The sequence below is a fragment of the Branchiostoma lanceolatum genome, chromosome 6, assembly GCF_035083965.1.
Source record: "Branchiostoma lanceolatum isolate klBraLanc5 chromosome 6, klBraLanc5.hap2, whole genome shotgun sequence".
NCBI lineage: Eukaryota > Metazoa > Chordata > Leptocardii > Amphioxiformes > Branchiostomatidae > Branchiostoma > Branchiostoma lanceolatum.
Genome location: NC_089727.1, coordinates 4140483 through 4165165, shown reverse-complemented (window position 1 = coordinate 4165165; position 24683 = coordinate 4140483). Strand labels below are relative to the sequence as shown.

General features: G+C 45.0%; 1 protein-coding gene across 2 annotated transcripts in view; it reads left to right on the top strand.

Annotated features, from left to right (window-relative positions):
- Window positions 1–24683, top strand: part of LOC136436210 (inverted formin-2-like) — a 64322-nt gene that overhangs the window by 17992 nt on the left and 21647 nt on the right. The window contains exons 4-5 of one of the 2 annotated variants that reach the window (XM_066429990.1): window positions 8136–8169; window positions 10677–10821. In XM_066429990.1, the coding sequence (XP_066286087.1) occupies window positions 8136–8169; window positions 10677–10821 (179 nt within the window). Of the gene's footprint in view, window positions 1–8135; window positions 8170–10676; window positions 10822–24166; window positions 24326–24683 lie in introns of those variants that run through there. The other variant, XM_066429992.1, reaches the window with a different exon arrangement.

Here is a 24683-nt window from a genome sequence, read left to right as displayed (position 1 = left end):
GTTTGTAGATGCCAAGGTCCTTTCCAAGTCTGAAAATCGATAAAAACTCTGTGATATATGTAGCCTCCATATCAGGCTCTCTGGGCCTTTTTTGGGGCTACACAATACACTTTTTGCTGATGACTTCTTTTTCGTACTGGACCTAATGGTCACGGACTGGCTGCACAAACGACCCAGTACGAAAAACTGTCATCAGCAAAAAGTGTATTATATCATTGATTGAAGACCTTTATTGTATGTTCGTGCCCCGAGGGGCTAGATACAGGTCGTTTAACACAAACCTAACTAACATCTAAGTGACATATAGTAATCATATACAGTGAAATATGTACAGTACATTGTGTAAACATACATGGTAGAAGAAAAGGATAAGCTAAGCTAATCTAGTAAAGTCAACTTCTTCTCGCTTCTTTGTACATGTGTAGATGTATGAACAGATCATGTTTCTTATACAAGGGTTATCTAGACGCAACAAAAATCTCATAGAGCCTGCTATGGAGACTAACGTTACATATTCATTTTTCACAGAATTTCTATCGATTTACAGACGAGGACCTTGACATCTACAAACGTCTCACTCTCTGAGTCTAGCCAGTATAGTATGTAATCCCTCAAAGTCTAAGGACTTATACTTTTCTTTCAGTACATAAGATATTCTGTGGGTAAATGGCAACAACACCTCCTTCGACCCCACCTTCGTTCACTTAGACACCTTTAGTCCGTAAACTCGGCTTTACCGTGACAATACATACGCCTCCTGTCGGCATATATGAAAGAAAACTAGGGCAGGGCTACCGAAATCCCAAATGATATCCTAAGCGGACATAACAATAAGAAAATGATGTTTCTCTGCTAATTTTGAAGGTCGAGGAAATACGTACTAACAGCGTTGTCACCTGAATAATTGACTTAATTGATATGCTGGTTTAGGAGCCGCGCCTCTGCTAAATGCTTCTCCACGTTTGGCTTAGAGCAAACGCATTGCGTTCTGGAAAAAAAGCATACTTCTGACTATGTGGTTAGAATCACAAGGTGTTGTTACGCCAATTTCCCGCCAACCATTCTCACACGGCATGGTGGATGATGAGGACAAAGAGTACCCTCTTCAGTTATGACCGTTGACCCGATTGTAAACCTGATATCCCTTATCTTACACGTTCTACCGCCGGGACGTCCTACGTTGCTTGAGGTGCCGATATCTCTACCCTATTGAAGTTACATTTGAAACTTTACAATATTTTGTGTGCGCTTCCCATGTACGTAGTGAGTCTTATGATTAGAGGATATAGTCAATGTTTGGGCTGTATTGTGCCCTCACACAAGGCAACCAGTCTTCATAAAAATCCTGCCCCGAGCAAGGACTCGTCTCGTAGCTTGGTTACTGGTAGGACGAACAACTACAATGTTCTTGATAATGGATAATTATACCTCTGGCTACAAGGCTGCGCAGGTAACAGAGGAACGATTGGGTTTTACACAGACGGCCTAAAGCTTCGCCCTCGGCAGTTCTGTCAAGGGATGATATGACTCACACCTGGGCTGACGTGCTGTCACAACTTCCATAGAATATGGTTTCAAAATCGTCATATTTGACGTCTACGTAGGCGTCAAAGGAGCGTCCAAGACCGGAAGACGACGGTTGACGATTCAAACTCATGAGTGACGGGGTAGAGGTCTTCTTCACGTAAGTCACGGCCGTGTCTTCGTTTGCTACAAGTGTAACAATGGTCCATTGTTGTTTCACTGCTCGCAGTTCTTACCAATAACTGGAAGACCTTTTGAAGTGATCTTTTGAATACATCTTCATTAATGGCTTCTCAGCAATAGCGCTGTGGTGATCTCTGAAAGGTAATACTGAGATTGCAAAAAGTCAATGCCTGTCTAAAAATGTTTTTAATCACTATGTCTCATCCCGGCTATTACATGGTTTGTCCCTATAATTGTGTGGTCTTAAGCTCACTGTGGTGAAAGAGAAATGTCACTTAAGCCACTTAGGTGTCCTCATTTGGTCATTAGTAGCTGTTTACTACATATCGCGCTTCAAGATCTAGCAACGAACCTTACAAAACACGAAGATCTTTCAGTGGGTGGTGGGCTGACGTCTTATCTTATCTGTGAGTAAGTAGCGATTTGTCCTTCTTACAAATTACTGCCTGGAGAATAGACGTTGTCATTATGTCGTAAAGAAAATAACACAGCATCATGCTTTGAATAGAAACATCATTAACAAGGCGAGAAGCTATTTCAGCAAAGCCAATGATAATATCTAGCTAGCATGTTAAGTATCACCTTTAGAAAGAGATGATTTGATGCAATATCCTGACTTCACAAACTGTAGAACATAGCTATATTCTGAAGAAGGTCCATGTCTTTCGTCTTTCTGGGAATTCTGGTTTTACTGTGGTCCTTTCCGTGAGGTAGATATTTCGTTTCGGTAAAGATTGTAACATAAACTATATGGCATATGGAAATGTCCCAGTTATTTAACATATATATATAACAGGGTAACCAATCAATTTAGTAACCTATAATCTTACAACGCTGTGTTTTAAAGCTTCAAAACTGCTATACTACGACAAGATAAGTGGCACTTTTATCATTTAGTCTCCACCGTTGGTAAAGATCAGTGCAGAATACTGTAAATGCATTTAAGTTCGCGCGGTTTTTATTTCGCGCTAAGGCGAAAATGGAGTGTTTGCGGTGGTTTTAAGTTCGCGGTAGCACTATAGTCACATACTGCTACAGTATTGGACAAAAATGTTCGCGGTGGTTTTATGTTCACGGTGAAACGGTTGCCGCGAAAACCGAGAACATAAAACCGCCGCGAACATTTCTGCATTTAAAGAATCAGAGCTTCGCCCCTCCCCCTGTCCTCCCGACCTGCCACGTACAGCGTTTGCCCACGTTGCGACTTGCCTCGGGGGTCTGATGGCCTGATTGAATCTTATTGTTTGGTTGATCACCTCACGTCGTGGACAGTCGGACATGGTGTAACACAACCTTAATGTGCTCAGGAACAGCCCCGGCTTTAATACAGCACTAGTACAGGTATGCCATCGGGCGGGAAAACTATGTCACTCATAAATTTTGAGGGCTGACACTTATCTCATGCACGCGTCAGTCCAGATTGTTATCTAGTTTTATCTGCCCCCTCCAATGCGTACTGTTCTACTAGTCTCTACCAGACTAACCGCGCCGGCTATAGGGAGAACATTTGCCGGGGGACTTTGGCCATGGAGGGTTTCATTCGCAGGTTGCATATTTGACCCTCTCTCCGTAGCCGACTCCCTTCATACAATTGACTCTATTTGGCCAATTTCTACTATTTTCCCAGCGACCCGCGGAGGCTGGTAGAGCCTATACAATACGTACTATTCTACTGACATAGGTGCCCCCTTGCCAGTTACACAATGCTTCTTACGTTTACACAAACGTCTAAGTTGAAAACGTTGTTTGTCATCACATCTATCAACCCCGTGGAGTGCTCACAGTACTCGTTTCAGACGACTTTATCTTGACCTATGACGTCAGATGCTATCGACTCATATTGATTGTTGTGACGTAGCCCCGGGCGTGAGGAGCGCCTGTCGAGTCGTTTGGGACTATTTTTGTACGTCTTGAGCTTATTACAGTTCTTCATCGTCTCCTAGACACAAGACGTAGTACACGTTTAACACACACTTAGCAAGTATCGGCGAAGAGGCTAGGTCATATATATCCCCCTTTCCGTGACGTTTTTACACTCCTTGAGTTCGTTAAAGCGAATCACGCATGAGGGATCATGAGGGTAGTGTCCTTGGCCTTGTGCCAAAGTGGCGGTAAATGAAGAGTTGTGGACAAGTCATTTATCACATAGGACCGTGTCCTAGATAACACACACCCGGTCGTACACGGTGTTCTATCCATCCATCAATCGAGCTTGATACTTCGGAATACCTAAACAATAATGCAAACAAGATAGTGATAACCAGCTAGTATATATCAGACAAGGTGGCTGATTTGTTAAACAATTAGTCAAGCAATAAATCACTGTCCAACTTGTGACCCCGAAGGTCGGTGTCGGCCGTGTCTTCCCCCTGGTCTGTCCCCGGGCCTTGCTAACCTAACATCACCTAACTGAAGTGATGCAACCCCGTTTGTATCAGCTGTCATACCCATGCGTCCAGTACAGCCCAACATCCATGCATTAAGCTATCTAGGAGACAGATATCTGCTGATAGAGACATGACGCTGCATGTAACAACAGTAATTCAAGTGTGCTCTAATCTGTACTAATAATCTGTACTGTTAAACTGGTTAGACTAGTTTGCGAGGGTAAAAATAAGGTGGGTCTGTGGTAATCAACCTTTCTATTATCATGACATGATCAGTCCGCCCACACTGTCGGTGTCAAAGGGCACGGGAGGGGCTCTGTGACATCATTCATCACAGGTACTGTCGTATGATCATTATCACCTTCGTCAGAAGGTTCTGTTTTTGGTTCTGCTGGCGGAGTGGCTGTGGATGTAGACAGCATAACTCGGGAAGCTGTGAATGGTTGTTCGTGATTTTTGGTAGGTGGGTAGTCTCGAAGCAGACCCAACGGTTGCAAAGACCGTATCCAACTGGCAGAAGGAGTTTTTATAGCAACCCGACGGTGCCTGACAACTTCCCTGGCTGACTGGAGCTTCTCTGGCTAGCTTGTACGATTTTAGCACCGTGGAGATCTGCTTGGAGATTAGTAGGTGCCCAGGTGTTGGGAGATCGAGAATGGGTCTCCTGGCAGCTTCCTATGGTACTGCAGCAGAAATTATTTGTTTGTTTGTCCTCGGCATAACTTGAGAAGTTGTCATGATATTTGGTAGGTGGTTAGGGGGCGGAAAAGTGAAGGTCAAGTTCGAGAATGGGTTTCCTAACGGCTACCCACGGTATTGCAGCGGAAGTTCAAATTTTGAGATGTACCTCTCTGGAAGTGCTATGATTTTTGAGTGTTAGATAGTTCTCGGGGCAGGGAGTAATTGGTGTAAGTTTGGGTCCCCTAGCAGCTTGTTTGGAACTGCAGCGGCCAATTATGTGTCATACTTTGAAAGATAATAGCTCAAGAAGAGGTAACGTTGGACATCGACGGATGATCGTCAAGATTTGTGGTATGTTCTTGTTTATCTAATGAGTTGAGATCTAGTTTTCTGGAAGTGCTATAGTCGTGATTGGGTGGTGAATAGTTTTTCTCTTGTTTATCTAATGAGTAGAGAAATGTTTTGGCCGTGGGTCAGGGGTGTCGCTCCGTGTCGCTCCGTGTCGCAGCTACACAGATATGTCCGCGCGAAGGTCGATATCACCATGGGGACGAGAGCTGTGGAAAAGCTCGTCAGGGCCTGCTGTTCTCGGTCCCGGGCTTGGTTACCAGGCAGGCGTGAAGGTTGAAGAAGGGCGTTCCTCTTTTTTTTTCATCGCGGTAGTTTTGTAGTTTGCTTTTCTTTCGTACCAGCGCGAGTCGTGACTAGATTGGATGCTTCACCTGCTTGTCAGCTTTGGGTACACATTTTTAAAAGCGCGCAGTATTACAATAAACAATCTCCGTACGAAAAGATCACCATTTGTTGACCTTTAGACAGTGTTGATGATTCAACCCATTATCACTATCATTTTGGTGATGGAGGAATTCTAAAAAATGTCTTCGAAAGTCTTGGCTATAAAATACTGCTGTATGATTTGTTTTATTAAACAACTCTGTTCGTATATTTTGCCATATGCTGATCATAACACAGTGATAGATTAAGAAATAACAAAAGGAACTAAAACTTCAAGTTCGGGTTTCTCGGATTTCATAGTCTCGTTGGACTCTCGCGAGATTTTGTGAAAAGATGACGTAATTGTTTGGTGCAGAGCAGCTGAAGTTTGCAGTAGAGGGCCATCACAAAGTTTGTTGGCCAATAAGCAGAGTAATTCAATTGCTATTAGAAAACAGCTCGATTGACTGTTACTTCAGCTGTTTCCTGTGTAAAAAGAGCAGTTTGTGAATTTGTTGTCATGATAATGACAGATATGCTCTTCCGAATAAAAAAGACTCTTTTTACACAACCAAGAGATTTGTTCCACTGACGTTTTTTTTTTCCATGACGTGAACAAGTCAGAATTGCCTTGAAGAAGGTGACAGGTGGTCACCGAAACGTCGGTGGAATAAATCTCTTGTGTAGAAATAGTCTTTTTTTATTCAGTGACTTACCAACCTGATGAAACTATTCACGGGAGGAGAAATGCTCTTCCCTTTGCCCCAGTTGCGACATGAATATCAAAACATTTTCGTCCAAAGGATGTGAAATCACCGGTCAGAATGATTTGTAAGGAAGCAAATTTACGGATGACACACTCACGAAAAGTCAAGAGACTCAGTACCAATACCTCTGCCCCTAGTGTCGATATATTTCAGGCCCCCTAAAATTACACAGGACTTCTTAAGTGCTTGTCAAATATTGTTCGATTGGGGCCCTCATATTCCCCGTGAAACATCCGTGAGGAAAACCAAACACCCAATCCATCGTCTATTGCCGATGTCCCAGTTTCCTTGCTTCAGGTGTGGAAGACAGTGGAGGAGTGGCAAAAAATATTTAGAGACGCGTTTTGCTTGGTTGCATTTCTTTTAGGACGATAAATAAAACAAACTGTCAGCGCTTGTGGCTATAGATGTGTTGCCGCTGTGTAGACCAACGTCAAGGATCTTCTTCTTAACGTTTGTTTACGATTTCATTGAGAACAAATATTGTTTGAGATAGTCGACAACCTCCAAGACAACTTCTAAAAGTCGAGACACACTTCCAAGACTACGCTGTTATCTCTTACAAGAGAACACGGATAGACAATCCTAAGGTCCGAGTTTTTAGGAATTATCTATTTCTAGAAACTGGCAGAAGACATAGTTTCACACACTTTGCCCGGCTCCTTCAAAGTGTAGCTTCTGTTTTGCCGATGAGACATTTGCAAACAAGCCAAGTGAGCGCATGACATCTCCAAACAAAAGGACCCCGCCATGGGCCATGAGTCTCCGCAGGTTGGCGCAGTGACCCGGCCGTGACGTCACAGGTCCCTCCCACCCCCCTCGGGCCAGTAAGTGAGAGATCCAGAGTCATCATCAGCTGCTGCAGGTCTGCCTTGTAGCTACAGGCGTTTGCCAGGACCGGGTAGGACAACTTTTACCCCCGCGCGCTAAGCAATCAGGACCTGGCGCTGTCGATTAACGCTGCTCGGTGAGTAGACCAGCGCGCTGAAGCGTAAGTCCGTGTGTGTGTTCTAATCTAAACTGGGCCCACGACGCAGAGGTCGTACGGTGATATATACGGTGTAGGAGACCCACGTCTATCTTCGCTCGGTGGCGGTTTTCCTCCGGTAGTCTTGTGTCACCGCATCCAGGTAACATTACCTACGCACGGTGTAATCCCGCTACATAGTGCAGCTAATCAGGGCCTGTATTGCGGGCGGCTTCTCACTGATATCCACCCAGGGCCAACAAGTACCGACTCTTGTTTGAATTTGCTGCACGGGCACAAAGTAGTCATTGTGTGGGGGCCACTCAGCTGTGTCCCCGCAGCCTTTCTGACTGTGGTCGCGTGATTGCGTGCACGGGAGGTGGGGATGCGGCGCACAAAGCAGTGGACATCTGCCTCGGCCGTCTGAGACTCGGACCTGGGAAGAAGCTGGCGCTACGGAGTCGTTTAGTGTCGCGATCGGGCACCACAACAAACACTCCGCCACCACAAGGCCGAGCTGTCAGTGCCGTACCGTGTGGGCATGAACCCCGCAAACACTACAGGGACCATTCGCCAAACAAGCTCTGTATGTCCCCGCGCCGTGTTTTAGCAACCCTGTCAGCTCAGACACTGGAGTGGCGAAGGTGAGCTGAACTTTTCACCCACGCGAGCCCTCGATCCGGCGGGGCAGGGTCTAAGTGGCCGCCGTGTGAGACCCAAGGACCAGGCGCGCACTGACAGGACCTCTTCGGTACTTCCCTCGTGGCCTACCCGCAGGGAACTTTATTGACAGTCGATCAACTTGCCATTAGGGGAGAGTAAAGGTTGTTGGACTAGCGTTGTCACGGCTGTGTGATTTGTCGGATGGTGACAAAGTTAGATCTGATGGTGTTTTTTCTCTTCTGTGTACAGGACTAGAGCTTCTGGAGTTACTGCGAAAACTAAGGTGAGTGGGGAAAGGGGAGGGCTTGTCGACCGGTGTGCAAATAGTACTTGTCACATTGATTTGCATAATCTCCTATGATACGGACACTCGTAAGTACTGGGTGAATGGGAAGACCAATGCTGAAAAAACAAGCGGGGCAGACAAACAAACGCGACTCCTACCAGGGTGGCCCGAGCTGTGAGAACCTTTCGGGGCGCGAGGCACACTTTGGGCAAAAACACCATCAATTCAACTTTCTGCATGGCTAAATAATCGCTATTGACTTTCCCACGTCACACATTTTGGTAGCGCAGTGGTTAGCACAAAGAGTTGGAGGCGCTGTGTCAGAGCGATCTCTTGCTCACAATAACCAGTATCAACACTCGCCTCCGTTTTGCCAACATACTGAGAGCAGATACGATGTCGTGCCTCTCCTTTTAGCTCTGTTCCCTAAACCGACGGACAACGTTCACTAAGTGGTTTTGGAGTGTGTTCCGTTTTCCTAACAGCTTTCACGGAAAAACAGCGGGGCTAAAAGTCCCATTGGGTTAACCCGGTCCTGATGTATTCATGTAGTCTGACGACGGACTGGCGAATGACATTGTGATTCGATCGGTGCCGTTTCTATCGCAACGCGAAATGGGGTTGTTTTCTACGAGGTAGTAAAGGCGGCTCAAATTCGTTTGCCGATTCAAGTTCTAAGCAAACACAACTTCTCGCCCCCGGTAAAGATCTTTGACGATGCGTGCAGCCCCGGTGTCAGAAGTAGTCGACTTGTTGAAGAAAGTTTTGGGAGGGACTGTGTGTTCAAGGCCTTTGCCCGTGGAGTGGTCTAAATAACCAGGCCTGTCTATCTAATAATATACTCAAGTACCATGATCGTAAACAATGGGATCATAAGGGGATTGTCATTCACGGGGGGTAAATGTCTCTCCACGGTCTCTTGCAAAAATTCCTTACCCTACCTGGCTTTTACCTGCCCTGATCACACCGGTATCGCTACCGACCTGTCACCAAATCACCTGTGTCGGGTAGAGCCAAGTCAATTAGCGGCGAAACGCGAGCCCGCCGCCGGTAAACAGAGCCCTTTGTGGCGGGGAAGTTTCACGAGGTATCGCCTTATTCTCCGCGCCGAAAAATAAACAGTCGCAACCAAGAAACCGGTTTGTGCTCCCGTGTAATTAACGTTTAAGGTTGCGGCGCGGAGGGTTGGCCATCCCGTACGATAGGGCCCAGATATTCGAGGAGCACACTCTCGGAAACTAGGTCATCGTTGAATAACAAAAAACACCCGAGTCAAAAGACTACAAAAATAGAACCGTTTCTCATTATTTTTAGAAAGCGAGACGACGCCGTATTTTTCATTGTAATCGGCCTATTTGAGAAGTCATCCATCAAACCACGAGTAAGAAGAGCGTGGGAGAGAATTCTAACGTTGTCCGAAATGACGCAGCATAAAGTCGCATAGAACTAACTTAAAGAAACATTTAGATCCTTCGATTTACCAAGTCCTTAAATTCACAGAAATATGACAGTATCTCTTATAACACTTAAGAATTTTGAAGAGATCAAATCTTTGTAAAATTCATGCAAATATCGTAATCATTTTAGCCTTTCATCTTGTAAAATTAATTGTTTCGAGCGATGCCTTGTGCAAATAACGGCAAAAGTAAACTATCCACACAACGAGAGAACAAATAGAGGTGAAATGTGGAGGGTGCCAAGGGTCGCCCACAGGATGTAACACTATCATGTGTAAATACCCGCCAGAAGTACATGAGTAAATGAGTTATTCCTATAGATAAGAACATATCCCTACTGCTGGAATTCCATTCTTGCGGTCGTTTCTGTGTTAGATATTAGCTCTAAACGCAAAAATATCGTGAAGCAATTGCCATTAGAAATCTTGCACTTTGAAATGCGATTTTAATGAAGCATCAAATGAAAATCTAACACATATTTTGGACACCGGTCGACATACATATATATATATAGGGAGATTCTTTTGTTGCTAGCTTAAAGTAAGTGAAGGATTTTTACGCAATATCTACCTATAGCCCGACATTGTAGATCATGAGGTGGGAGGGGGGCGGACCGAATCTAACAGGTGGTTGAATGGCTGATAGACACGCGCGCGATATCACTGCACCCGGCAGGTAATCCCAAAATAACCAAACTGGGCATTCCGTAGATAGTTAACACGGGTAATGACCTGACGGTGCTAATATGCGTATCAGGGGGAGGTAGAGTTTATAAAATAGTATCTAGACTTATTCTTTATACATTTGTAGGTAGATATGTAGATATATATAGTCGTATATATGATGAGCTCTTCTGGAAAAGGTCGCTTAGGACGGACAGGAAGCATGGGTAATCCAGAGAAAGCCCGTGCAAAGGTCGGTTTACTTCCGATCACGTCATTGGTAGGAAAAACACACGTTTAGCCAGTATACCGGATTAGGTGAGAGAGGCGGGCGGGCCGATGTGCGCCTAACACCGTGCGTTTTGTTTCCCCCTCTCGGTGACAGACGCGACGAGTATGCGGACCCAGATCTTGAGGTACAACTGAGAGTCTTCGAGGAACAGCGAGATTCTGACGAGGACCAGCTGATCACACCTGAAGGAGTAAACCTCAACAGTTCGGTGGACGTTTTCTACGCCATACACCGTCAGGTGAGCCTTCCCACGTACTACAGGGGGCGGTTCGGATTTCCGGATACAATTACCTGGTTACATCTGCCGTACGTACATATAGGACAGGACACAGTCCCTCCCTTTATATATCTAAAAATACGGCAACATTATTTACTGCTTAATCTATAATGTGATGTTGTAGTGTTGTTATTTGTATATCATACAGTTGCAAAGGAACGCCATAGAATTTGTTTTATTCTCCACCCCTGAGTTGTTACAATGTGCTGCTGTGGTGGTGTTGTTTTCCCATGTACTGTTTGAAAGGAAATGCTATCAAAATTGTCACATTCTTAAGTTTAGACGATTATTATCTTCTGAGTACCAAAGATGATTGACAGCATGGGCGATGAACAGATATTAAAAGCTGTAGTCTTCAAGGCTCTAATACGCGAAGACTCGTGTAAAGTTTAAGATTAGTTTCTTCTGGGTGCAAAAGATAATGCAGAGACGATGATCAGATCCCAAGCTATGGTCTTCATGAAAGTCTCTAATACGTGTTATTAGGTCCTCCTCTCTTTAGCTAGATATCTCATCTATGCGATGAATCATGTTTGGAGACAATAGCCTCGTTGTAGGCCGAGTGTTTCCCTCCGAGCTAGCAAGGAGGGGTCGGATGCCCCACGTTCCGTAGGAGACCGCAGTCTTGTTGACAAGTACAGCTGCATGCAAAATTATTCAACCCCCCTTGCATTTTGGACATTTTGGCAAATTGTGGAACTTTACAGCTGCATAATATTACTAAATCATATAAGTGATGAACAGATATGTTATTACAGTCTGATACCACAGCAAAAGTTAAGATTTTTTTCATAGTCCATCCAAAATAGCAACTTTCACACAAATAGTATGTTGCAAAATTATTCAACCCCCTATGAGGGGTTGTCTTTAGTACTTAGTGCAGCACCCCTATTTATCTAAAAGCTGAATTCACTTGATGTAGACGTGAACGATAGCTTGTCACAAGCTTCTGGCAGTGCTCTTTGGGAATTTCAGCTTATTTCTCGTAGGTAATGGTCTCCAGCTCAGCAATTTTCCGAGGTTTACGTACCGCAACTGCTGTCTTCAGATCCAACCAAAAATTCTCAACTGGGTTTAAGTCTGGAGACTGTTATGGGTACTCAAGAACCTTCCAGGTTCTTTTTCTGACCAAACATATGTGGATGTCTATGTGTGCTTGGGGTTATTGTCTTGCTGGAATGTCCAATGGCGCCCCAGCTTCAACTTTCTAACGGAATTGGTAACTTTCCTGCCCAGAATATCCTAGTACTGGTTTTATTTCATGATGCCTTCAACACGGTGGATATTCCCAGTGCCATTAGAAGCAAAACACCCCCAAAGAATCTCAGACCCATCACCATGCTTCACGGTAGGCAGGGTGTACCTCTCTGCGTATGCGTAGTCTTTCCTGTGCCAAACATACCTCTGACACGAAGGACCAAAGAGGACAAGTTTTTTTGTTTCGTCAGTCCATATAACAGTGTCCAAAAACTACTGTGGCATTAGTAGGTTGTTTTGAGCATACTGGAGGCAACTTTTCCTGGGGCATGGCTTCAGCAATGGTGTGGGTCTTGGGGTTCTGGCCTTGAGCCCTTCAGCATGAGGTGTGCAGCGCACTGTTTCCACTGAAACAACAGTTTCTCCTTCAGCCAAATTGTTTTTCAGGACTTTTACAGTAATCATATGGTTCTTGTCCACCTGTCTTCTAAGAAATATCACTGTGGCTGCTGAAATTTTGGCCAAGAATGTCGCCAGGTCCGTTAAGGAGTTGAAGCTGGGGCGTCATTGGACATTCCAGCAAGACAATAACCCCAAGCACACATCGACATCCACATGTTTGGTCAGAAAAAGAACCTGGAAGGTTCTTGAGTACCCATAATAGTCTCCAGACTTAAAATCAGTTCAGAATTTTGGGTTGGATCTATTGAAAGCTGTTGCCGTACGTAAACCTCAGAAAATTGCTAGCCGGAGACCATTGCCCACGAGAAATGGGCCGAAATTCCCAAAGAGCACTGCCAAAAGCTTGTGACAAGCTATCGTTCACGTCTTCATCAGGTGAATTCAGCTTTTAGATAAATAGGGGTGCTGCACTAAGTACTAAAGACAACCCCTCATAGGGGGTTGAATAATTTTGCAACATACTATTTGTGTGAAAGTTGCTATTTTGGATGGACTATGAAAAAAATCTTAACTTTTGCTGTGGTATCAGACTGTAATAACATATCTGTTCATCACTTATATGATTTAGTAATATCATGCAGTTGTAAAGTTCCTCAATTTGCCAAAATGTCCAAAAAGCAAGGGGGGTTGAATAATTTTGCATGTAGCTGTATGTGTGGTTGAGGGGCTTGTGTCTCTTCACTGTTCATGCGATCAGTCTCTCTGTCTTGCAGTTCAACCATCTAAAGTTGTCCTGTACGTTTACAGACTATTTTCTAGTGGTAAATACTATGTTTCATTGTGGCTAAGAATGTCAAACCGTTATTGAAGTTAATCTAGAGAAAAAGCCACCCTGGTTGCCGTGCCCTTAGGGTAGCCTGTATCAAGGCTTTCCACATCCCCAAATGAATGTCTCTTTTCTTCAGGTAACATTCCCGACATTTCCTCCCTGACTTGCCTTGAAGAAGGGCTACTGTTCTTTCGAGATGCCCTGAGGCCAGGAATATGATAGTGGAGGGGGTGTTATACGTTTGGCATAAAGATAAGACAGCGTCCCACTCCTAAGAAATGTACAATATCATACCAAGTAGTAGTAGTATCCAACATTTGATTATTGACAGTATAATATAGTCGATGGTCACCTTATAACGACGGTTCTGAGGACACAGGTGTATAAAAGTGCATTTGATATCAAAGTAAAGTTTACCCAAATCAGCGTGTTTTGCAAGCTAAACCAATATTTTGACAGCGTGTATCAGCGTGCTACCAAACGACAGCTCCCATTGTGAGGACTGCACCGGTTTGACTCGGCTTTGCACAGGTGGGGATCGTGGGAACAGAACGTTGTTATCTTGTGGGTTTGTACATCCCAGTGTACTGTATCAATATCAGCTGTCTATTGGTTACATGTTGGTGACGCACGAGCTTCAAGCAGATGCGTGGCGTTGTGACGTCTTTCTGAAGTTGAGTACGATTTCTCAGTAGTCGTCCCTTGTCGTATAAATAGCCCAGAAGTATAGTCAAACTTTTACAAGTGACAATCTTTACTAAAGGACTATTTGGCCAAAGTGACTACATTGTAGTGGTTTTCTTAAATAATCTTCCCCATTGATTCTAATCTTAAGATTAGAATCTTGCCTCTAGTGACCACCTGTCCACATAGACCTGGTCGATCCCATGAGTGGTCTTCTTGGACAGTTGTGACAGACATATAGGTTTCATGCTCTTTCACTTAAAATATCGTTTATGTATTCATACCTATTCATAACTACCTAATCCGCAGAATACAGTGGATCATCATCATCATCATTCATACCTAGGATAGATCATAGGCCGGCTACAACTCATAGACGTTGTGTAGCTGCACCGATACTGTTGCGAGCGACGCGATACAAAATAGGACAATATAACTCTCCAAGCAGAGGGGGGGGGGGGGGGGGGGGGTCCGGCTGGTTTTTGACGTGTTTGTAGGCATTTTTGTCGGGCTTTCTACTTTGTCATTTTTGTCATTGTCAGAAAATGACAAAGTAGAAAGAAATCCCGACAAAAATGCCTAAAAACACGTCAAAAAACGACCGTAACCCCTCCTCTGCTTGGAGAGTAGGACAATATAAGGGCTCTTATGAAGTAATCCCCTTGACTGGTCATCCTTACTGTATCGAATTCAGCTCTTTAATACTGTTAGAAAGCCGGTTGATTTGTTCAGATGTGTCGTGAGTCATGAATCTTCTGATAAGTTTGCATTCCTGTCCAGAAATCTTCTCTTATTCACCCCACAGTCCAATATTAGACCAGCTGTAAGTGTCATTGTATTGTATCGATGTTTGTGTATTCTTACTGGGTTCCTCTGATTGGGAATTTCTCCTCGACAACTCTTACACCACCAAGTATTCGGAACTGTTGGCGGTATAATTATTGAAATTCTTCAGTTTCCTGTTTGTGGTGTAATTAATTACCCTGCCTGACCATTGGTCACATCCGGCAACGTAATTGCCTAACGTCAGTAAACGCTAAAACACATTTTGCAATGTACAGAAATGGCCTCATACCATAAGCTAAGTCTAGTCTATCGTTGGCACAGTGCAAACAAATTGCTGGAACAATATTTATCTAGAAAGACCATATTGTATTTCTAGTATGACTGTATCTATGTTGTGACAGAAAGGGTTCTATAAATAAGCCGTTTTGGTAGAACGGAACGATGACGTCACTGTACGTCAATCTGACGACTAACCAATGGGAAGGCTGCATGTCATGATCAGATTCCTCTTCTGTACCGGTGGACATCCTCCTGTACACAATGTGATTGACAGGAGATATAATCAACTCGATCCAATCAGCTATAGGTTTGCAAGCCCCGATAACTGAGTGACACGTAAAACAAAAGCATCACCAGTGTTTTCATAGTCTATAATGAGATAAGTGTATATACATTTCAATTGGACACGGTTATATGCCTTCTAGAGTATTGGTATAGCAAGCTAGTCTCCAAGCAGACCCAACGGTCGCAAAGACCGTATCCAACTGGCAGAAGGAGTTTTTATAGCGACAGTGCCTGACAACTTCTCTGGCTGACTGGAGCTTCTCTGGCTAGCTTGTACGATTTTAGCACCGTGGAGATCTGCTTGGAGATTAATTAATAGCAAGCAGGTCCAGTCCAGACGTTTTAGACTTCGTCCTTCCTTGTTTGGCCTATCAGCAGTTTTGTTTCTCCTTTTCCATCTGTCGTCACATAAGGGCGCTCTATCCTTCCCCTCGCGTGCAGGCACCGTTCGGTAAGCCGGGATTCGAACCCTGCATCCGAAGGTTTCCTGTTGCACCCGTATTTACCTTTGTTCGCCAGGACAGGCGAGAGAGCGAACAGAACACCGGCGTGCTGGCTCCTTTGGTATGTCGTCGTTCCCAGGGAACGTTGTGCCTAGTTTTACCTGTACATTTGTCGGACGTGTCTCGGCCTGAAGCTGTACGAGAGAGGATCTAACTACAGAGAGTCTCCATACTTTGTTCTAACAAGGTAAGTCATTAGTACGACAACCCCTCCCCTACAACCTCCAGCTATGATTGATCACGCATTTTGCAAGGCTCCACTTGTGTGGCTTAGCTCTTAGCTCTTAGCTCTACACCATGCATTCAGGGGTCGGCTGTGTGGAGTGGCTTGTTGTTGAAAAGGCAAAGGATTTGACATGGCGGTCTAAGGGACCCCTTCCTCCCTGTGAACCTCTAATTTTATCTTCTAGAAGAAACAAACAGAATTGATTGATAATGTTAGCAATGGAGAGGAAAAACCGAGCTATAAATTAGTGTCAGATTCGCCCTGGTTTGTTTTTCTTCAAACGGTGGAAGCGAACTGGAACGCTGAGAAATGGCTCTGCGGTCTAGCCGCTGTGGGAAATTGAATCGGAACCGAATATCTCGGAAGTAATCTGTGTCAGAATGATGGAGAACACGACAGCAGTAAGACTCCGGTGCATTCAGCTTGTTGGTGGGGAGCTGGGGCGAACAATGGCACCGTGGCAAAAGTGACACCAGTCGGGGTCAAACTAGGCTGACCTACAGCATAGGACGATAACTGCGTGTTCTACACAAGAAGAGGGGAGGGAGGTCTTGTCGGGGTCGAACCGCTTGCCGCCGTTAATGCCAATTACAACGTGCGGCGACACAGTCGTCAGTCGCACCCGGTAACTGCCTGGCTTTATTTGTGGACTTTCCTCCACCTAAGGTCGAGTCGGTACGTGAGGCCCGGTGTGTCGCCGCTAGAGGACCCGTTGTCTGTCGCAGACCTAGCAGACCTCCAGGGATATTTGTCTTTACCGCCGTCTTTTGTAAGGTTTGTCCGAGGTTTTGTTGAATCCCAACCGCATACGGGACGTAAAGGAATCACAAATACCGCTTTGTTCGCGCGAATTTTCTGGGTGTAAAGGCAAAAGCCTCCGTCTTGGACGTCCAGGCATGATACTGGACAAAGGGCGGACGCCGCTGACCATGGCACGGACAGAATAGAGACGGTTTCCAAGAGGAACGGGCAGAAATGCTCGTTAATAGATAGTACTGCCATCAATAACAACAGTGTGTGTGGCATTTAGCCACAGCGTTATATGGTCCACATCTGCTCAGCTGCGTGTGGACGGAATCTGTAATATCTTCTGATCGACGTAATAGACTTTTTCTTTCGTGCCTTTCTCACGACAGTTAGAGGCTTGGTGCGTGAATAGGCCTTTTGGTTAGACCGTTGTGTTAGAATGAAAAGCATGCCGCCGTTCATAGTTGATGTTGTTTACAATGCGTGTGTGTGTGTGGTGTTCACATGTTTTGTCAGCAGAGTCGAGGTTATGGGTAAAAACTTGTTAATCACGTGGCTCTCATGGCCTCCAATACGGCCTTCTGCGGCTGACACCGTATCCTGTATCTGGGTGCATGTACATGTAGAGGAGTCGGTCTGCAAGCCCTTCCACGCGCCCGTACACGAGGCTACACGCCGTGTACTCAACAGTCGACATGTATCACGTACAACATATTGATCTACATAAACATGTAACAGTACCGCCTTTGGTCCGACCACAGCGCTCTTCTCCTGAAGTATGGCGTTACCAGGGGGGACAGCGGCTATGTCGCCATTGGCAATGACGTCATCACCGTTGCTAGGTGAATGATTTGTCGTGCGAAATATCGTCCCTCGTCTGAAATTTTAAAGGGCTGCTAGTGCTAACAACAAAAATTCTGGATAAACGAAACAGATGTTCTGACTCTCCACAGCTTCCAAAACGTTTTCAATTTATCTTTACCAGCTTTTACGAGCTCGAAGTCTTAAAAAAAACTCGTTTGACCCCCCTGCCTTGAATATAATTTTTCCAGCCTCCTAATATAAATTTTAAGATGATCATGTCTTTTAAAATGTGGCGACTGCCATGTTTATTTTTGTATACAATAATGAAGCCATCAGAATCGAATCGGAGTGCATTAGACTTCCCATCAGATAGACGTTCTACCTACTGGCGCTAGAAGGCCATCAAAACCTCTTTAACATCAAAAACATTTGCAATATGCCCGCGTGGGCGTCACCATGCTTCCGTAGCTATGTACACTGGTTACAAATCCCGACTTCCGTAATTGTGATTGATGTAGGAAAGATGGCCTCACCGCAAATCTCAGCGTATTGCTTGAGAGTAATAACGATAAAACCTTCAAATCTCCCAACTGCGAAGTTCAAAGCCCGTGCAGTTGCGGTGGCTTTACGCTGTGGAAGAGTGAAGCTCGTGCGTAGCCTTAGGGGTAAACACAGAAGTCATAGATGTGTTCCTTGATGCCAGCGAATTCATAACTTTGCCGATGGAGGCTTTATACTCCTTGCACTGAACGCTTACCGATAGATCTAAATTTAGTATTGGCCTGACAAAAAGTTCCTAAAATTGTCGCCTGCTTTGATAGATTAGAATGGCACCGAAAATGTGCAACAAGTTTGTAGTGTCTCATTGTGTATTATACAATGCAATACAATACAATACAGTGCAGTATTATACGTACTTAGTAAGTAACTAACATTGGAATGGCAGCAATCATGTAGCCTGAGTACCAGCCTCCGTGGTGACCACTGGCTCAAAAAAAAATCGCTTGCTAACCACGCGATTTCTTTTGAGCCAGCGGTCACTACGGAGTCTGGTACTCAGGCTAGCAATCCTGGGCTGGACATTTTTTTCTGATGATCGATAAAGGCATGCGGTGTTGATGAACATTCACGGCTGATTAACGACCTAATCCTTATTTCGATACGAGATCTTGACAGTCGAGCCCCATCAAATAAATCTTGGTAACCCATGAGCACGAGTTCTAGCAGGCGAGGGCCTTTTGATCTTTTACTGACAGAGCTAAATTTTCTAAGTTTTTCGTGTCCATCGCTGTGATCCTGTAACAGCGGTTACAGGATCACAGCGATTACAGGATAGCCTCTACCAGGCTCTAGGTCGCAAACTGTACTCCCTGGCCAGCTTACTCCTCTGTCTATTTGGCAAATTTCCACAATCTTCCAGCGTCCTGTGGAGCATGGTAGAAGCTAGTTACAGGATCCCAATAAGTTGAAAAATCGCTAGTGGGAAGGACTGCAACGGAGGCTAGTCCATATGGACGTCTGTAAGGCGTGTGTTTTGCGATGCTACACGCATTGCCACGGTTATTGGGAAAGTCCTTGAATCCGTCCACGATCAATTAGAGGAGCCTCAGCTTTGTGATACGACAAAGAGACAAAACACAGAGGTGCTCAATAAGATCGGAGTCCATTAAAAGGGGCGTGCTCTGAACTAAGACCTACACATCATTTAGAACCATTTTAGATCAGAGATAAGATAACTTATCTTGTTCTACTAGAGGTTTGTGGAGGGTAATGTTCCATTCTGGTGAGAAACGATGGTTGCTAAAGAATTTAAACCATTCGTTGATTAATTCATGGCTTTAAGTCTAGACTGAGCCCACTGTAGCGGCAGAAAAACGTTGTAACAGTTAATAACTTGTTACGTAATTGAAGCTTACGTAGCCAAATTATTGAGAAAATTAAATAATTGCAAAATTAAGTTAAAGAAGTTTATCTAGTTTTCATGAAATGTCAACGTCACCAATGCACATGTCTTTGCGACCTTAACGCATTCACATTTCCATAAGTAAGAAATTGTTGGGGGGTATACTGTATGCCCGAACTATTCCCTATCTATTGAATGGACCAGTCCCTACTTAGAAACAGTTTGTACGGAGGGGTTCCCATGCTATCAACTTCCAACGAGCTGTTTTGTGGGGCACTTTTCTGCCACTTGACCGAAAACAATACTTTCGCCCTTTCTCCTCACGAAAAAAAACGAGCGTAAGCCATACCTGTCCACATTCACCCCGCACGTGACCGCCTCCGTAGCGCGACGCTGTTTCCGTCAGATTAACATTTCTTAAGATTTCGTCAGATTTAAGATATCGCCAATAGAAACGTCTTACTTTATCATGTATACATTTATCGGATAGACTCGACTCGTTAATATGCGGAGGGAAGAGTGGTTCTCCACAGAAAGACTACCACATGCGGTCAGTAGGGAAGTGATACAGCCCACATTCATCGGGCTCAATTGTCCTCCTTTGTTCGCATTCTTCGCCCTGGATGGCGAGGTTTTGTCCGGTTTCTGGCCATGATGAAGTCTTTCCCAACATTAGAGACCTGTTAGCGCTGGCTGTTTCGGTAAAGGAATACTTTCTTCAAGGCTGGGAACTAACAGAATAGTGTAGTTGGAATATTTTCCCATCGCCGTGCATTTCGTTGGGTCGACCCTCTTTGGAGTGGCTGTTAAATAAGCAAGTAAGTAGTATGGAACTTTCATTCCTTACTTTTGCTCTTTAGATAATTACGAATCCTAACGCACAGCCAGGTCCATGTATCTATTTAGTGCGATGTTAAGGTATTTCTGTTGTCATAGGATCACACTAGTTTGACGAAAACGGCATGTATTATGGGTCTCAACAGGACATTATCCCAACAATGCACCGTGACCGTGCGACCGTACTTGTAGCTTATGCCGTGTTTCTCCATTGGCCACTAAGTGAGAGTTTGCAGGTAGAGCTAATCTCCAAGCAGATGTTGAAAGGAAAATTGCAGTAATACGTACGCAATTGTCTTTGACTATCGGGACACGCTGGTGTATGTTGCGATCACCTTACCTAACATCTGCTTGGAAATAATATCACAATCTTTCTGCCGAGGCGGGTCTAAATCATGTGTGTGAACTTCGGTGTATATGGACATGTATATGGACATCCAAGAGAGAACTTCGATAAGCATGCAGACGAAACATCTATGGGCTAGCCGTCTATGGAGAGGCATCCGCAGCAAGTGCGCAAGGTGGTTGCTCGATGGAAACATTACTTGGTGCTTGCTTTGTCTTTTCTATTAATTTTCGACTTAAGGATATCATAACAACAGTTCTGGCAAGGCAGTATCCACCGCAAGCACAACATTTCCCCTGGTAGACTTAACTAAATCAACCAGCTCTCCGGAAGACTTGGTCTCGCTAAGCTGCGCGGAGGAGCCGGTTGACAGAGAGGCAGGTAAAATTGCCGTCCTGACCCTGAGTCGCCGCTCTGACAGGCGGGGAGAGATGGCGGTTGTTGGTGTTGGGGGTACTTTAGTAGAGGACACAGTCTGTTTCCTTGGCGGGTGTGTATGTAGGTCAAGGGGGAGGTCTTACACAGGGAACTGGGCGGATTATCCCGGCTGAGAGCCCATAGTGTCTGCCTTGAGTCCCCAGCAAATATCACAGTCTGACAAAGGCAGAAAAGAGGCGCTTGGGTGGGAGTGGTGTCGGTGTCGTTAAAGGCGTGCACGCGTGGCCACCTTCGTCGTAGTTCATCGTACCATTCTGATGCACGCCGTAGAATTTACTAGTAGGTTGTGGCAGGACCAACTGCTGACAATGTTCTCAGACAGCCTTGTCCGTAAGGACAACTTGATTTTGTACGACAAATGCACGAGAATTACTGCCCTCAGATTGCGATCGCATTATATGGCGATTTCGCGTCGTATGTGACCGGGCTCTGTAGCGCGCGTAGTCCAGTGGTTAGCGATCTTGCCTCTGGAACTAGAACCCCCGGGTTCGATCCCGGCTGTGTCGCTCACCCGACATGCACGTTACCGAAAAGGGTCGCAGTCCTTGCTTGTCGAAAAGAGCTAGGGGAATTTCCCCGGTACAATGAACCTGTAAATACTGTACATAGCGTCTGTCTTCTCTGTCATGACCAGTGGAAGATTAGCTCATCTGTTCATTGAGTTCATTTGAGCTAAACTTGTTCGATATCACTTTCCTTCCCTTTCCCTACTAGTAACGTAGTCAGGACTCTCAATACAAGAGACTAAATTGACCCCAATGCAAGAGACCTTGACCCTCCTACATTTTTGTCAAACTTTATGGTATGTGATATGTTTGTTGGAATGTAACTGATCATACAAAATATTCAGCACCTTTGTCGTGTCAATATTGTAATCTATTTACGGTATAACTGCTAACAGTATATTCCCATTAGTCTCTATGGAGAAGCAACATCAAATATGGTAGCAATGTCAAAACTAGTGCCCCCCCCCCCCCCTCACCGAGCTCATTAGCGCTTTGTCAAGTCGTGGGAAAGCCTGGAGTATAACATGGCATCAACTAAATATACTGAAGACCTCCAGAAACATAATACTTAGCTTACTTAGGGATTAATTTGTTACAACATTATGTGGTGAAGACATTTGTATTGCATGACGAACCTTCTATTTTTGTCAGCTATCACATGTCGTATTCACAGTTTGGGACAGGAAGATCGAAAACAGCACGCGTTAGAATTACATCATACTGATGTTGTTGATTAGACAACGGATCTACCTGCTTAGTTCTTATGAAGACATAGGGTATGCAGTGTTATGAATAGCGTAAGGGAATATCTAAGCTCGGAAACAGGCCCATTTTTGCCTCGGAAATCGGCCCAAAGCTTATCCTAGCCTCGGAAGTCGGTCCGTGTACGGAATGTTGACATTTGATTAGGAGAGAAGTGTTGCCTTATCGTACTAACATCCTCTTCCCTCGTACTACCTCTAGAGGTCAACGACAAATAGATGACAAAGAGTGGGAGGGCGCAATAGTAGGATGGGGGTGGTGTTGCAGTAAATATGTTCTCCTCGCATATGAAATGAGGAAGAATTGCTCCAAACAACAAGTCGAAGGATACAAACAGCACTAGTTGAAAAGGCATAGCAGTAACATCTGAATCAAAAGTGTATGGTCTGTCAGAGTCTAGGCTGGATGCCAAACCCCCAAACTCTGAAATATCTATCGTTTGGGGATATCGTTTGGGGATAGATATTTCAGAGTTTGGGGATATGGCATCCAGGCTAGTCAGAGTCCCGTTGGGCAGCGCTTCTTCCCGCACGTAGCCACACCACTGAGAAGCCTCTTGAGTCTTTTTATAGCACCAGTTCCTCTGATTTTCTCGGTCAGGTTCTCGAACTATAGGGTCGGGTAAATGACCTTTGCACACCTTCTTTCAGAGTGACAGCAATTTTCCGTAAGCCGTCTTTGTGAAGATGTCCTTCTAATGAAGTTAGACGAGCGGGAATTTGAACGGTAGCGGTGCCTAATGCGTGTTTAATTCTGGAGGATTACACACTGTTGGGTCCGTGGGAAATACAGGACTCGAGATGGACTAACGATCACGTGACCAGGAGGACGACATCTCGGATGTCTGAGAGTTGGCGGCCATGACACTTCAATTCTTGTACTGGCTCTGGAGAAGAAGTCGTGCATGAAGACGCGTTGGATGATTCTTCTTATCTATCTCAGAATAAGCGAAAAATACGCAAATCAAACTGATGAATTATAAAAGCATATACATTGACCAAAGCAGAAGTTATAGGCAACGGCAGGTGTTTCAAGCACACATTCATATACTCACTCTGTCGCGTAAGGTATAGGAAGCTGGCTACACTTGTACGAGGATAAACCCTTTTAATGAATTCGATGGTTGCCATGGTTTTATCTTTGATTGTTGGTTTGGTTGGTTGCTATTTGCTTGTCCACTTCTCGACCACTGAATGACGGGTCGTGCTGTCGACTTGCCCCCTACTCCGTCAAATGGTCTCTTATTGTTTTCGGTCTGTCATCGGAAGGTGCTAAAGTACTGGCGGGCACGCAGACTCCTCCATTTTACTTTTTACAATGGCTCCACATAGCGCTCTTGAAGCTTCCTGTCCCCCACGTACCGTTCTCTTCCGATAGCCACTTGTTTGCCCCGTTCTAATCGTTTGTGAGTTCCGTTCAGGTGCACGCAGCATGACGGGAGCATGACAGCAGGGCAGCTAAGGGACGGTGAGCTGTCAGACCATGTATCATCAGTCAACGTCTCATTAGATAGGATCTGCACTTCAACTTCGTTACCTGACATTTTCCTCACCGCAGAGGGCACGGTGGTCTCGCCCCTACTCTGTTTCCAGAGAAAATAGGGCTCTTCTGACACAGGAGGAAGTTTATTTTGTGTAAGATGAGTTTGTCTTAACAGATTTTGGTAACGTACAAAGGCCCGCCCTCTTCCTCCCGGTACAAAGGTGCGCACGGTGTCCCCCCCGCCCGTCCATAAGATCTTCCTGTATCTGTGCTGAAAGACAATTCCTCACCGGGCTTTAGTACGCATGCGGGAGTACAATGCGGCAGATTCCGCGTCTTCTTTGAGGTCGAACAATTTGGGATGCATCGGTGGAGACCTTCGCCCCAGTTGCATACAGTACCGCCAGCGGTCCGGGCCTGTACGCTGTCCCTACGTCGAACCGATCGCTGTAAGTAAAGCCTTCCTTTCGTTTAACACGATGCTGAAACTCTCGTTTCTGCCGGTTTTATAACCGTGGGCTTTAGCACATGTTTTCACGCATGTGATTCGCGTAGCTTCACGTTTTTTTCTCCCGAGTCGTTGGTGGCACGACCTATTTTCGGTGAAACCTGTTGATTTAGCTAATGGCTGAGGGTACACTGAGCAAACACAACTCCTTGTGGGGGCAAAAACCTCTACCGATGTTCATTCACGAATCTAACCTGTGTGTGTGTGGATGTCCTTCTTTCCTATCCGTTCACAGAACAAATTTTCATTTAAAATGTACAAGCTAGAATAGACAATAATATGTCTTGAACATTGTTACA